The sequence below is a fragment of the Lontra canadensis genome, unplaced genomic scaffold, assembly GCF_010015895.1.
Source record: "Lontra canadensis isolate GAN:19392208 unplaced genomic scaffold, GSC_riverotter_1.0 scaffold10, whole genome shotgun sequence".
Taxonomy (NCBI): Eukaryota; Metazoa; Chordata; class Mammalia; order Carnivora; family Mustelidae; genus Lontra; species Lontra canadensis.
Window position 1 is genome coordinate 18159731 of NW_022631004.1, and position 15043 is coordinate 18174773.

Below are 15043 nucleotides of genomic sequence, written 5' to 3' on the forward strand. Positions count from 1 at the left end.
CAGCGGACTTAAGCCCCTGTCCCTAACTACCCGATCCCCATAATTTCCCCCTTATGATCCTTTGCTCTTTTTGAGTGCTTTCAATCAGACTCCAAGTTAATGCTGGTCCCCAATCACAGGGCACTCTTGTATTGAGGTATTACTTTCCAATGGGTCGGGTCGCTTCTGGTGGCTCCCTCCCCCTTTTGTTTATCTTCCGATATTAGTCCCATGTTCCCACTCTGCTTTACCTGTCCACTGGCATCTTCTGCCCCCGTAGAGATCCAGACGTCTATAATTCTAATCTCAGGCTGATTTCATGGGTGATCGGAGTTCTTTGGTAGGTAATCAGCTCACTTTAGCGGACAGGTTGAAATGGCGCCTCCTCCTACTTCTCCTCTATCTTGTCCCATGGCTTTTAAAATTTAACATAATGCACTTTATGAGGTGCCTGGGTGGCTCAGTGGGTTAAGCATTTGCCTTTGGCTCAGGTCATGATCCTGGGGTCCTGGGATCAAACCCAGTGTTGGGCTCCTTGCTCTATGGGGAGCCTGCTTCTCTCTATTCCTCTGCTGCTCCCCCTGCTTGTCTTCCTTCTCTTGCTGTCTCTCTTTCTCTGTCAAGTAAATAAATAAAATCTTAAAAAAAACCCCAAAATTAATGCATTTGAGATTTATCCATATTATAGCATATATCAGCAGCTGATACATCAGCATCATTCTTTCTTTTTTAGAAATATTAATAGATTGTAATTGTTTAGAGCAGTTTTAAGTTCACCAGAAAATTGAGTGGAAAGTACAGAGATTTCCATTTACTCACTGACCACCATCAACATCCTGCACGAGAGAGATACATTTGTTACAACTGATTAATCTATATGGACACATCATTTTGCCCAAAGTTTGTGGTTTACATTAAGCTTCACTCTTTTTTTTTTTTTTAAGATTTTATTTATTTATTTGACAGAGAGCATAAGCAGGCAGAGAGAGAAGGAGGGGAAGCAGGCTCCCTGTGGAGCAGAGACCCCGATGTGGAGCCCGATCCCAGGACCCTGGGATCATAACCTGAGCCGAAGACAAAGGCTTTAACCCACTGAGCCACCCAGGCACCTTTTTTTTTTTTTTTTTTAAGTAAGTTTTATGCTCGACATAGGCCCTTGAATTCACAACCCTGAGATCAAGGTTGCACACTCTACTGACTGAGCCAGCCAGGCTGCCCCTAAGCTTTACTCTGGAAGTTGTACATACCATGGGTTTGGACATATTGACATGTGTTCATCATTATGTATCATAAAGAGTATTTTCACTGCCCTAAAAATCCTCTATGCTTCATCTATTCATCTTTTCCTCCCCTTTAAGCCAGTGCAAACCACTGATCTTTTTATTGTCCCCATAGTTTGCTTGTTCCAGAACATCATATAGGTGGAATCATATAGTATGTAACCCTTTTAGATTGGCTTCTTTCGCTTAGCAATATGAATACAAGTCTCCTTCACATCTTTTTATGGCTTGATGGCTCATTTGTTTTTAGTGATGAATAATATTCCACTGTGGATACTATAGTTCATTTATCCATTCACTTACTGAAGGATGCTACGGTTACCTTAAAGTTATGGCAATTATCAGTAAAGCTGCTAATAACATGATTGTGCAGGTTTTTATGTTTCATCAATTTCTTTGGATAAATACCAATTAGTGCGATAGCTGGATCATCTGATCAAAGTATGTTTAGCTTTTTAAGAAGCTCACAGTCTTCTGAAATGGCTGAATTTCTGAATTTCTGCAATTCTGAAATTGCATTGATTAGAGCAAGGATTAAAGTTCCTGTTACTCCACATCCTTGCCAGCATTGTTGTTGTCAGTGTTCTGAATTTTGCTCATTCTAATACATATACAGTGGTAGCTACCTGGCCTGCAGACTCCCCTAATTCTGAGTTCCAAACTCCTATTTCCCCACTCTGTGGCTATCTCCTTGTGTGTGCTTCTGAGGGTGGTGGCAAGAATGAGCCCTGGCAGATGGGAGTGCACAGAGTAGGGAAGCCAAAGTCTATGACAAGGGAGAAATCACAATGTTGGGCCATAGCTCTACCTTTGGGAAAACAGGTTTTCTAGCAATCACCCTGGTGTGTTGAATTTTGAGAGAAGACATAAAAACTTAAGAAGTTTGCCACAACAGGGCACTTGAAGTATGGAGCAAGTCTATCCATACAAGGTCAGAGAAAGCCCCAGAAATAAGCAAGACTAACAAAAAGTGTCTGTCATTTGAATGAAGCTAATAATGATTGGAGGAGGACACTGCTACTTGAGATGTGAGATCAGCAACACAAAACTCCAAGGAACATGAAGGATGAAGGAAATGTGACATCACAAAAGGTCACAATAATTCTCCAGTAACTAAACCCAAAGACAAGGAAATCTTACAACTCAAAATAGGTGTTTAAAAAAACTCAAAAAGAGAATGAACTCTCTAGAGTAAAGCAAATAATTCATAGTTGTTGACTCAGAAGAGCATGGATTGCACATTCAAGCAAATATACAAATCAATGGGGGCTTCCAGTATTTAAGTAAGCTAATAGGATTTGAAATGCAAATCCTGAATGATAAATGTTCTGAAATAGAAAGCATCAGAAAATCAACATCCTGTTCTTTATGGAATTCCAATCCAATTAAGCAAGGCATACATGATCATTTTTATATTCTAACTGATTTTAGGACACATTCAAACTATGGAGGCTGTCCCACCATCCTATGATGTATGAGAAGAGGAGGGAAATAAAGATGTCTCTGTCTTCCTGGATCATGGTCCCAGGGAGTAATTGGTGAAGAGAGTCACTCAGAACACTAGGAAAAGCAACAGATTTTCTTTCTCTACGCTGTCTTGTGTCACTCCAGAAAAGCTGAGCAAAAGGAGAAGACTACATTAAAATTGATCTCTGTGGTAGTTGTCCTGATCTCAGAATCTTTGAAGGCAGTTCTAGTTCATCAGCTCCTTGGCTAATTGAGAGAGGTCGGTTCTATTTCTTATTTAAGTCAGTTCTAAACAAAAATGAATTTCCTTAAAAACAGAGCTTTTACTTGCTGTCAAATCTTCTCAGAATCTCTATTCCAGCTTCTAGAATAAAAGTGTCATTTTTATTCTTTCTTTATTTTATTTTTTCTTATTTATTATTGAAGTGTAATTGACACACAATGTTATATTAGCTTCAGGTGTACAACATACTGATTAAAAAATTCTGTATATTGCACAGTGCTCACCATGATAAGTGTAGTCACCAGATATCTTGCAACATTATTACAATGTTTTGATTATATTCCCTCTATTGTATTTTTCGTCTCTGTGACTTATGTATTTTATAACTGAAATTTATATCTCTCTTTTTTAAAGATTTTATTTATTTATTTGACAGAGAGAGAGACAGCGCAAAAGCAGGGGGAACAGCAGACAGAGAGAGAGGGAGAAGCAGACTTCCTGCTGAGCAGGGAGCCTAATGTGGGACTTGATTCCAGGGATCATGACCTAAGCTGAAGGCAGGTGGTTAACCAACTGAGCCACCCAGGGGCCCCTAACTGGAAGTTGTATCTCTTAATTACTTTCCTCTATTTCACCCATCCTCCAACCTACCTCCCATCTGGCAACCAGTTTGTTCTGTGTACTTAAGAGTCTGTTTTGTTTGTTTGTTCATTTGTTTTGTTTTTTAGATTCCACATATAAGTTATTATATTGGTTATTATATATTAGTTAGGATAATACTCTCTAGGGCCAACCTTGTTGCCACAAATGACAGGATTTTATTCTTTTTTATGACTAATATTCTGTTGTGTGTGTGTATACATATATATATATATAATGCATATATAACATATGTAGTGTAATTATTATATTTTTATATATAGGAAATGGTATATACATTATATATATTATATATACTATTTATTTATAATATATAATAATATATACAATTCTATACACACACACCACATCTTCTTTATCCATTCATTTATTGATGGAAACCATGTATTATTTTTAGAGAGTGCAGTTTTGTTACTGGATGGGTGGAATACAGGGAGTGATATCCAAAAAGAATTCTGAAGGAAGTTTGCTCTAAATTGTGAAAATATCCTTCCATGTTTTGTTGCTTTACTGAGATATTTGGTAAGTACATTATTTTAAAGAAGGCTTTTGATCTTAGAATTAAGATTCTTTTGGATGTCTCCAGGTACAGAGACTAGCCATAGTTAACCAATTTCCTTCCAGGTTCCATATTTACAGGAGCCCAGAAAAGCTACAGGTTGCTTGGGTTACATAAACACTTTGCATCAAAAGAATAAAACAGTTTGCAGCTACCATTGTTAAAAACAGAATTCATTTCCTGACATGGTATATGGATGTAGAGTTTTGGGTTTATGAACAGTAAGACAAGGAAAGTGTAGTGTTGGCCTACATCCATCTTTGTTTTTTTCGTAGTAGTGGGAAGTTCTGTTTGTCCAAGACTTAACCAGATTCCAGAGAGTTTATATTGTTTCAGCAGAGAGAACTCAAGTTTTTTTCCGTTGTTTTGGAGATCACTTCCCTGATGGGAGAACAGTGTCCTTTTACCCATTTGGAAAAAGAGGCTATTCAGATAGTCAGCAGACTGAATTGCTTTCAGATTTTATTTTATCTGTGTGTATAGAGAATGTACATCTGAAGTGAAAGAGTCAAATGAGAAGCAAGCCTAAGCCTCCCTGGATGCTATAAGGTCACAGCTACGTAAGATTCAGTGCCATTCATGGAAGGACTCTCCCACCTCCTTCAAAGTCTGAGAGTTTTCCTGGGACCTGTGTGGATGTATTCCTTACTTTGGATGCTTAATAACCATGACTGCCATTCCAGACCATCTTTAATGCCATTCTATTTAAACCATTTCCTACTGACTCCACAGGAGATTTCGGGTCTCAGAGGGGAGGACACACTCTACTGTGTTTTTAACATTTTCCTCCCTAAAGATTCCAGCACTGGGTTTAATCAAAGGCTGAAGAGCATCTGAGTGGGTAGGACCTCTCACAACCCCTCATCTTTCTCATTTACTGTTCTCTTTTCATTGCTTCCAAAGGTGGTACTGTCATTTTAAGCCAGGACTTAGGTATTGTTTCCTCAGCCATGTACCAGGTCAGCAATCAGCTATTTGCAGCTAGAGCTCCACCTTTTCAGAATTACCAGAGTCCAAGCTGGATTCAACACTAAGGTTAAAGAGAATTGTTCCACGCCCAGAATCTACCCCCTTTGCTACTGCACCCTCATGCTGAACTGCATGTGCAGAACGCCACACTCATGCCACTGTATGTGGGTTGATGGTATTGAGAAGTTAGGCAGACATGCAGCAGCATTGCTGTAGTCAGTAGGATAATGAGCACCACAAGAAAAGTTGTAGGTTTGCCTACCACACCTTCATAATGTTGACCAGTAAAGAAAATGGTGAGTCTAAATGAACTGAGAAAATGTATTGCTTACATACACATCGAAGCAAGATCAGCGTGGTGTTAGCTCCTAGGGCTACAGATGAACCCAAACAAAGGGACCAGATGATGGGTAGCAGAGATGTTGGGCCACTGTGCTGCTGAGGAGTCAGCTGTAAACGATAGCCAAGTGGTCTGATAACTGTAGCTGAACCTAAGGTGATTGAGATGGAAAGTCCCGTGCTTTCACTTCCTGAAAGGAGGTGGCTGAGAACCTGCTAAAGACTGCCCATTACAACATGATATTTTCCCTGTGTTTCAAGAAGAACTGTGTGGTGAGACTCAGTCAAGACTTGGGCCAGCCTGCAGTTATGCCTTGTCTATGCAGTCTATGTGAGAAGCATACAGGGTCATCAGGGGGCTAGGGCAGATGTGTTTCTCTAAGATGCACAGTCCAAAGAGACAGTAAACAGGGAGCCGAAGGGATGGTAGGGTAAAGCCCAAGTGTAAAAAGATGTTTCTGTAACTTGAGGCCTTGATAAATACTTAAAACATCCTTTCTATGAGGAAAGAGAGAAATCAGCACTGAGAAGAACATGGATATCACTTTGAAATGATAAAATACATCCTAAGTTTTCATGAGAAGCTTAGCTGTCTTTAGGAAGGCAGCAGCTCAGCTTTTCAAATACAAAATCCTAAGATTCTGATGGCTTTTTAAAAATGCTAAAAACCCACAGCCATGGACACACGACAGGGTCACAGTGTAATCTAAATTCCCTCGCTGTGTGAAAGACAGTGGAGAGGGTGTCAAAGACTTTGAAGTTCAATGGTGTTCTCTGGCTTCTCTTGTCAGGGGTCTGGGTTTCCTTTGACACAGCATTCCAGCTGAAACCCACAGTAGGCAACTAACATTTCGCTTGTGTAGCACTCAAGTCTGCAGATACCATTCCTGTAGCATTTTTTGTGTATTTCTGCTGCCAGTGGATTCAAGCCTGGAAAGAAAATGAATGAATAAATAATTCATTATGGGTCTTTTTGGACTATAGAATTGGTACTTCCATTTTTATCAAACTGGATTCCAAGGAGACTTGATTGTAATGTTTGGTTCTGTAATTGAAAAAAAAAATAAATACAGCTTTCCTCCCTCTCCCCTTCCACTCATAGGTTGAAACTCTAAACTCCAATGTGACTCTATTTGGGTAAAGGGACTCTGAGAGGTAATTATAGTTAATTGAGGTTGTTAAGTGTGGGGCCTTGATACTGTAGGACTGGTGGAGAGGTTGACTGTCTAAAAGCCAGGAAGATAGCTCTCATCAGAGACTGAATCAGCCTGCAGTTGCTCTTGGACTCTCCAGCCTCTGGAACTGTGATGAAATACATTTTATTTAAACCACACAATCTTCAGTATTTTGTTATGTTAGTCTGAGCTATGACAATTAATAACTTGGAAGTCTGCCCAAACTGGTCAGTTAATATACTTGGAACAACCAGATTACCTATGCATGTAGTCATTTGCTCATTATTTAATTCTGTATTCATTCCCAAACCAGTTTTCATAAATCCAGGTGCTGTTGGGGTACAGATTTGAGTATGAATATAGACTTTAAGAATTTTCAGTCTAGACAAAAAAAGAGAAGAAACACAAAATATCTGTGAGAGAGGAGAAAAGATGACAAGTGCAGTGAAGCATTTGCAGCATAGAATGGCGTTATGAGTTTAGAGGAGGATGAAATCTATTCTGAAGATTTAATATGTCTTATTGGGGTCCAAGGTATTTCAAACTTACACCTTTATAGACAAGCTATTCTGTAGAATTATCAAAATATGAATATTTTAAATTTATATTTGTAAGTAGGTCTTAAAAGGAAAAGAGTGTCAAATATTTGGTCATCTGTAGCAATTTTGAGCCAACACATCCTGTTCAAGTTATCATGTTTTGGAAGATAATTATCCTATAAGGAGAGAAAAGGATCAGGGTTACTTAGCTGGTGAGATGAAAGCTGAGCAAGGATGCGGAGAAAGGGGAGCCCTCTTGGTGGTAATGCAAGCTTGTGCAGCTACTCTGGAAAATGGAAAGTCCTCAAAAAGTTGAAAATAGAGCTACCCTATGACCAGCAATTGCACTACTGGGTATTTACACCAAATATATAAATGTAATGATCTGAAGGGGCAACTGCACCCCAATGTTTATAGAAGCAATGTCCACAATAGCCAAACTATGGAAAGAGCCCAGATGTCCATCAACAGATGAATGGATAAAGAAGATGTGTATATCTACAATGGAATATTATGCAGCCATCAAAAATGAAATCTTGCCATTTGCAACAATGTGGATGGAACTAGAAGGAATTACCCTAAGTGAGATAAGTCAATTAGAGAAAGACAATTATCATATAATCTCACTGATATGTGGAATTTGAGAAATAAGGCAGAGGATTATAGGGGAAGAGAGGAAAAAATGAAACAAGATGAAACCAGAGAGGAGACAAACTGTAAGAGACTCTTAATCTCAGGAAATAAACTGTGGGTTGCTGCAGTGGAGGGGGTGGGAGGGATGGGGTGGCTGGGTGATGAACATTGGGGAGGGTATGTATTGAGGTGAGCACTGTGTATTTTATAAGACTGATGAATCATAGACCCATACCCTTTAAACAAATAATACATTATATGTTAATAATAAAAAAACAATAAATAATATATATATATATAAACAATAAAAAAATACAAGGCAGTATGAGAATATGAAAGGTGTTCCTAACATGCAAAAAAAAAAAAAAGATGAAAGCCTGAGAAGATGAAGTGTAGTGGTCTACATAATAAGATAAGGAATTCCTATGGAAATGATGAACTTTGGGAAGGTATAAGACACTAAAGGCAATATTGTATACTATTTTGTTGGCTATCTAGGGGCCATGAAACCACTGCCATAAACCAAAGTGGGATTGGTCCCATCAACAGCTTCAAGAGGCCTGGATTGTATGGATTCTTAAATCCAGCCTACTGAGTCACATGACTCCAAAATGTGGTTCATCTACCTAGGGATTACTTGAGGGAGAATGAGAAATTAAATGAGATCCTATAATATCTAAATTTGAGCTGATTTAATAGCCCTGAGTGAAGAGAATATTCAAGAAGGAGTTTTTAAAGTCAGTAATGAATATGGGCAAGCTAAACTATGAGACCAGTCAGTGCTCTCTCTCATGTCTCCCTACCTGCTATCTCATCTGATCAGACATTTCTTTTAGCACATAAAGCTTATTAATTCTCTTGGAACATTCCATTCCAAATCTGTGTCTCCACGTATCTAAGACATCTACAAATAACAAATTAACTCTAAGCAATTTCAGCAAATTAGAAAGCTTAACAAATTGAGTTATCACTATTTGCTGGTTTTGACTATTATGGCTGGACATGTTCCTCACTTAGGGACAAAACAATAGTGCCAAAAGAGGTTGGGGTATTACTAATGATGATATAATGATAGCTCTCATGAGTCAGGTACCATATGTGTGGTGTGCAGGTCTATTCTATATATTATCACACTTAATCCTTGCAAGACTGAGGTTAATATTATTGCCACTTTGTGAATGAAGAAACTAAGATTCAGGGAAGATTAGACTTTTGCCTAAAGCTGCACAATTAACATAAATTGGAGAGCCAAAATTCAAGCTTAGGTCTTGCTAACGTCAGACCAGTTAATGCTGTTTCCACTTTGAAAATAGAAGGGTCCACGGTGGTAAGACATTTATAGGTTTGCTTAGTGAATTGCTTTTCTAGACAAATGACTCCCCTTCCCCCCCCAAATTCCCATTTTACCTGCCAGCGCTGGGTCCCAAAAGAAGAGCAAGGCAAACATGACAAAGAGCGGCTTCATGGCTGGGAGCCTCGGTTGAGGAGGCTGGTGGCAGTTTCTGACTCTGGCTGTCAGAGGGCAGCAAGGGAAGGTTGAGCACACCCTCCCATGCAAACCTCTCAGGTCTAGGGTATGCCCTGCTCCAGGTAGATATGCTACACCAATCTTCCCTGAGGCAGAGGAGCTGGTAATGCTTATGTGAGGAAAAAAGTGACAGCCCTTTCCTGTTTGACAGCTTTTCCTATTGACAGAGGCACTGCCCCCCGACCTGAATTTTCCAAAGGTACTAATGGAGAACTGAGAACTATACTTTTTCTTTTCTTAAGTAAATAAAACTTTTTTTTTATGTTACTATAAAAATTAAACCCTAATTTTAGGCAATTTATAAACTATTAAAAATTACAAAGAAGGAAGAGTTAACACTTGAGCTCCATCTCTCAGAAGCAACCAGTATATTTCTTAAGAAAATTTTATGTGTACCTAGTTTATTATTTAATATTTTGCTATGAGTAGTTCTGAACCATATACTTGTACTCAGATATCCTGCTTTTGTAACATGATATATACCATAAGTATTTTTTGTCTCATTAAGACTCTTCATAAGTGATATTTTTCAAAGCTGCATAATATCCCATCAAGGTCATTTTTTGTAACTATCACTATTAAAAAAAACTATTGAGATGTAAATGACATAAAAATTTAAATATTAAAGCATTAAAGCATTTGATAAGTTGTGACACATATACTTTTATGAAACCATCATCACATTCAAGATAGTGAACATATCTGTTACCCCAACCATTCTTTATGACTTTTATTCCCCAGGTTTATTGAGGTATAATTTTAAAAAATTTTTAAAAAGATTTTATTTATTTGACAGAGAGACAGTGAGAGAGGGAACACAAGCAAGGGGAGTGGAAGAAGGAGAAGCAGGCTCCCTGCTGAGCAAGAAGCCCGATATGGGGCTCAATCTCAGGGCTCTGGGATCATGACCTGACCTGAAGGCAGATGCTTAATGACTGAGCCACCCAGGTGCCCCTAGGTATAATTAAAAAATAAAAATTGCTTATGTTTAAGCAGTGAAATGTGATGATTTGAAGTACATATACATTGTGAAATGATTACCACAATCAAACTAATTAACACATCCATCACCTCAGATAGTTCTAATTATTTTTTTGTGGTGAGAATATGTAAGATTTACTTTCATAGCAAATTTCAAATATACGGTATTTTATTAATTAGAGTCACCATACCATACATTAGAGCATCAGAACTTATTCATCTTATAACTCAAAGTTTGATTTGACTAACATCTCCCCATTTCCCTTACTTTCCAAATTCTGGCAATTACCACTTTACCTTCTAGTTCTATGAGTTTGACTTCCTTGAGATATCACACATAAGTGAGATCATACAGTATTTGTCTATATATGGCTTTTTCACTTAGCATAATATCTTCTAGGTTTACCCATGTTGTTACAAATGGCAGGGTTTCCTTCTTTTTTATGGCTGAATAATATTTAATGTATATATACCACATACTTTTTTTTAAGATTTGTTTTTATTTGAGAGAGAGCATGGGGAGGGGTATGAAGAAGGGGAGAGGGAGAGAATCCCAAGCAGAGTCCCCACTGAGTACAGAGCCCCATGAGGACCAGATCTCACCACCCTGAGATCATGACCTGAACTGTAACCAAGAGTTGGATGCTTAACAGACTATGTCACCCAGGTGCCCGTCCAATATATTTATTGAAAAAAAAAATCTGTGTATTAAGTGGAGCCATGTAGTTCAAACCCATGTTGTCAAGAGTCAATGCTGTATGATCCATGAGAACTGAGTGGCTCAACAGGAAAGGATTATAGAAAAGCGTGGATACCAGGAGCCAGGAATCATTGGAAGCCGTCTTAGAAGTTGCCTACCTTACACCTGGATTTTATTTGGGAATTTCTTACTAATTTATTAGATTTTGATTTTGAGAATATTTAAAAAAAACATATTTCATCTTCTTTTTTTACTGTTTTCAAAAGTCTAAAACAATTCACCATTATCATATTCTGAACAATGTGTACTATTTCCCATTGAAAAGAGAGAAACAAAGAGCAGACTTCTGCATGTCAAAAGACTATGCTCGCAATAGCTAAAATATAGAAAGAGCCCAGATATCCAGGAACAGATGAATGGGTAAAAAAAATCTGATATATGTATATATAGGTATATGAAATATATGAATATATATTTATATATAATATATATTTATATTTTATTTATGAAATATAACATGAAATATATATTTCCCATTATATTTCATATATACCCATTATATTTACCCATTATATTTCATATATGAAATATAAATATATATTTCTTATATATACTAAAATCTGATATATATCTCATATATATACTTATAGATAAATCTGATATATAGATATATAGATGTATAATCAGCAACATTGCTTTGGCATCCCTTGTATGGCAAGAATCTGCTAGAACTGAGTAGAAGTTACCTTTCACGTAAGGCCTGTATACTCCATGGCTCCCCTCTCCTCACGATTCCTCAAGCTTCTCTCTAAATACTGAGACATACATTGGTCGTAATGAACTTTTTTTCTTATAATTGAGAAATATATCTCTGTGCAAGACTCTCTCACAAACGGAGAAAGGAAATCAGAGGTGCCAACTCAGGGGAGTCTCTGAGGGACTCTGACATGACAAAGAAAGTGTATGAAATATGGAAGGGGCCCACTGAGCTGTTATGTACCGATGTGCAATGCATCTCATTGCCTCTGTGAATGGTGCCTCCTAGGGTCATGCTGTGAGCAATCTGCACAGCAGTTCAGTACATTTTGGAAGCATGAAAAAATTACAGATGTGGCACAGACCTGTGAGAACAGAGCAGGCATGCGGTGGTCCCAAATGGGGTGGAAACAAACAAAGGTTTGCTGGAGAGGAGTGGGGGAGGAGATAGGGGGATGGGGCAACTGGGTGATGGGTTAATATTAAGGAGGACACTTGATGTAATGAGCACTGGGTGTTATATGCAACTGACAAATCACTAAATTTTACCCTTGAACCTAATAATATACTACATGTTAGCTAAATTGAATTAAAAAAAAGAAGACTACATTCTTTAGGGCACTGAAAGGAACACTTGGATTCAAATTTTAAAATAGATTTTGGAGAGTGCAGATGAATTAAGAGTTTATTCCTTCCCTAAACCAAGTCTTGAATAAGAGGAAGAGGGATAGAATAGGAGTAAAGGAAGATGAACAGTACAGATAGTATGGGGAGGGGTATCACTGTTTTTTTTTTTTTTTTTTTTTTTTTATCTCCAGTCCTGGGTTTCATATAGTGGGAGAGAAGGGAAATGCGAGGAAGTAATGGAGGATAGAAACTCTGGTTAAAGTCTGATGGCTTGGTGCACTGGTGTTTCCTTATGTGAATGGAGCTCAGGGCAGGGGCAAGACCATACATAGCATAGCATTGATTGACTGGTTTTCTTTGGTAGATAGGTCTGAAGTCATCTCATGGCATTGGTCCCCCTTCCCTCACACAGGTTCTCCCAGCATGGGAAGAGAGTAATAGTAGAATCCTTGTATGATTGAGATCACCATGGATGTGGTGGAGCAATAGATAGTCCCACTGGAATTTATGGTAAACTAGAAGGATGCTTCAGTGGCAGAATTATCCCATTCACTCACCCAGAGGTTAAGAATTCTATTAAAAACAAGAAGTAACTTAGCAGTTATACTTTGACTAGTGACTGAAGACCAAGCAGAAATGATGATTATCTTTGTAATGTTAACATAATCAAGGCTCTCCCAGATGCCTCACCACTGCTTAAGTCTTCTTGAACTTACAAATAATTTAGAGAAAAGAAGCAATTCTGAATACACCAAGTTTAAAGTTCTATGACCAGGAGGAATGAGGCTCATAATAGGAATTATGTTCATTTATAAAAAAAAATAAAGTTACACTTTTGCAAATGTGTCCAGTGATCTGATATCTGTATCACTTGCATGACTCCATTATGCTGAAACATCTCCTTATTGACTTTCCCCCTTCTCCTAACCTACTTTCTCTTCTGGCCTATCTAGTTTAGTGAGCTGTATTGCTAACCATCTCTTTGCAAGCTTTGAAATCACAGTATCATCTTTCATATCTTCTTCTCATTATGTCCTATGGCCACTAAATTCTGTCAACCCTACTTCTTTTTTTTTTTTTTAAGATTTTATTATTTATTTATTTGACAGAGAGAGAGATCATAAGTAGACAGAGAGACAGTCAGAGAGAGAGGGGGAAGCAGGCTCCTTGCTGAGCAGAGAGTCCGATGTGGGGCTCGATCCCAGGACCCTGGGATCATGACCTGAGCTGAAAGCAGAGGCTTTAACCCACTGAGCCACCCAGGGGCCCCTGTCAACCCTACTTCTGAAATGCATCCTGAATCTCTTCTTTCTTCTTAGTCCTCACTACCAGTGTTGAAGTCCTTGATTATTGAAATATAATAGTGTTGAATAAACATATTCTTTTTATAAGATTATATATCTCACAAATAGAAAATATACCTTATTTTCAAGATCACATGGAATTTTAGCAAATATCAATTTTAACTTAAGTCAAAAGGAATGATTCAATAAATTCCAAAAAACTAGAGAACAGATCACATTCTGTGGTCCCATGAAATTACAGTTAACATGGAGCTAACAATGGAGTCAGGCACTGCTTAAGAACTTCACATATCCTAGTATAATTCTAATACCATGATATAGGTACTATTGTTATCTCATTTTGTAGACAAGAAAACTGATATAGAGAGAGACTATAGAACTTGCCCAAGGTCAGACAGTACTTCATGGGCTGGGATATGGTATTATAGATGAACAGCACATGGTGGTGGAGATAAAGGAAGGAAGTTAATGTAAAAGCACACATGTGAAAAAAGTGTAAACCTTTATAAAATTCACGTTTACTTTAACCCTACCATTTAAACATATAATTACCATGAATTTCATTTATCCATCATATTAATTACCCTTATATAGAAAAGATAGTTTTAAACACTTTCAGCTTCTTTTCCTGGAATCTGAAGAAGATGGAGTTAGACTTTACACCACTTCTTTCTTTTCTTTCTTTTTTAAAAAATACTTTATTATTTATTTGTTAGAGAGTGAGAGAAAGCAAGTGAGCACAAGGAGGGGGAGCACCAGGCAGAGGGACCTGGGGACCATGACCTGAGCCAAAGGTAGCCACTTAACTGTCTGAGCCACCCAGGCCTTCCCGCCAATCCTTTTTTTTGGTAGGTTGATTTTTCTTCCTTTTGCAGCAGATGGTCCAGTCAGAGCAGTATCTAATCGCATGTTCATCAGCATTGCACTTCATTCTGCAGCTGTGGACTTCTAAAGAGCACCTGCTTTTAAAAAATAAGATCCTGGCTTTGAAAAGAGAAAAAAAAAACTTATTAGGTTATATTTTGTATTTGTATCTTTTAATGTCTAAAGTGTTTTATAATAAATGAAAACAACATCAATAGAGAACTTGCTCAGAAAAAAGTAAGCAGAAGAGAAAAACAGAGATACTGAAGAAAGATAAATGAAGGTCTTTTCCATAGGGTAGATGAGTATGGCAGTGAGCTGAAGAGGAGAGTTTCTGATGAGACCTATTATGGTATATTTCTGTGTTAAATGGACAATTTGTTTAGGGGTGGGAATTCATGATGCAAGAAACAATGTTTGACCTCAGGAGTGAAGTCTTTAAAAAGTGAGTGGGGATAAA

General features: G+C 37.9%; 1 protein-coding gene across 1 annotated transcript; it reads right to left on the minus strand.

Annotated features, from left to right (window-relative positions):
* Positions 1 to 6263: 6263 nt before the first annotated feature.
* On the minus strand, positions 6264 to 9288 carry DEFB134 (defensin beta 134). Its single transcript, XM_032855919.1, has 2 exons — positions 9231 to 9288; positions 6264 to 6406 (listed from the first exon to the last, which is right to left on the minus strand). Exons 1-2 carry the CDS (start codon positions 9286 to 9288, stop codon positions 6264 to 6266), a joined length of 201 nt encoding a protein of 66 aa, XP_032711810.1.
* Positions 9289 to 15043: the final 5755 nt, after the last annotated feature.

What these genes read in the sequence shown, in the direction of transcription:
- DEFB134 (XM_032855919.1), bottom strand. Translation starts at nt 9,288, where the DNA reads ATGAAGCCGCTCTTTGTCATGTTTGCCTTGCTCTTCTTTTGGGACCCA. An exon ending in TTGGGACCCAGCGCTGGCAG is followed by an intron (nt 6,407 to 9,230) that starts GTAAAATGGGAA and finishes TTTTCTTTCCAG; the next exon opens with GCTTGAATCCACTGGCAGCA.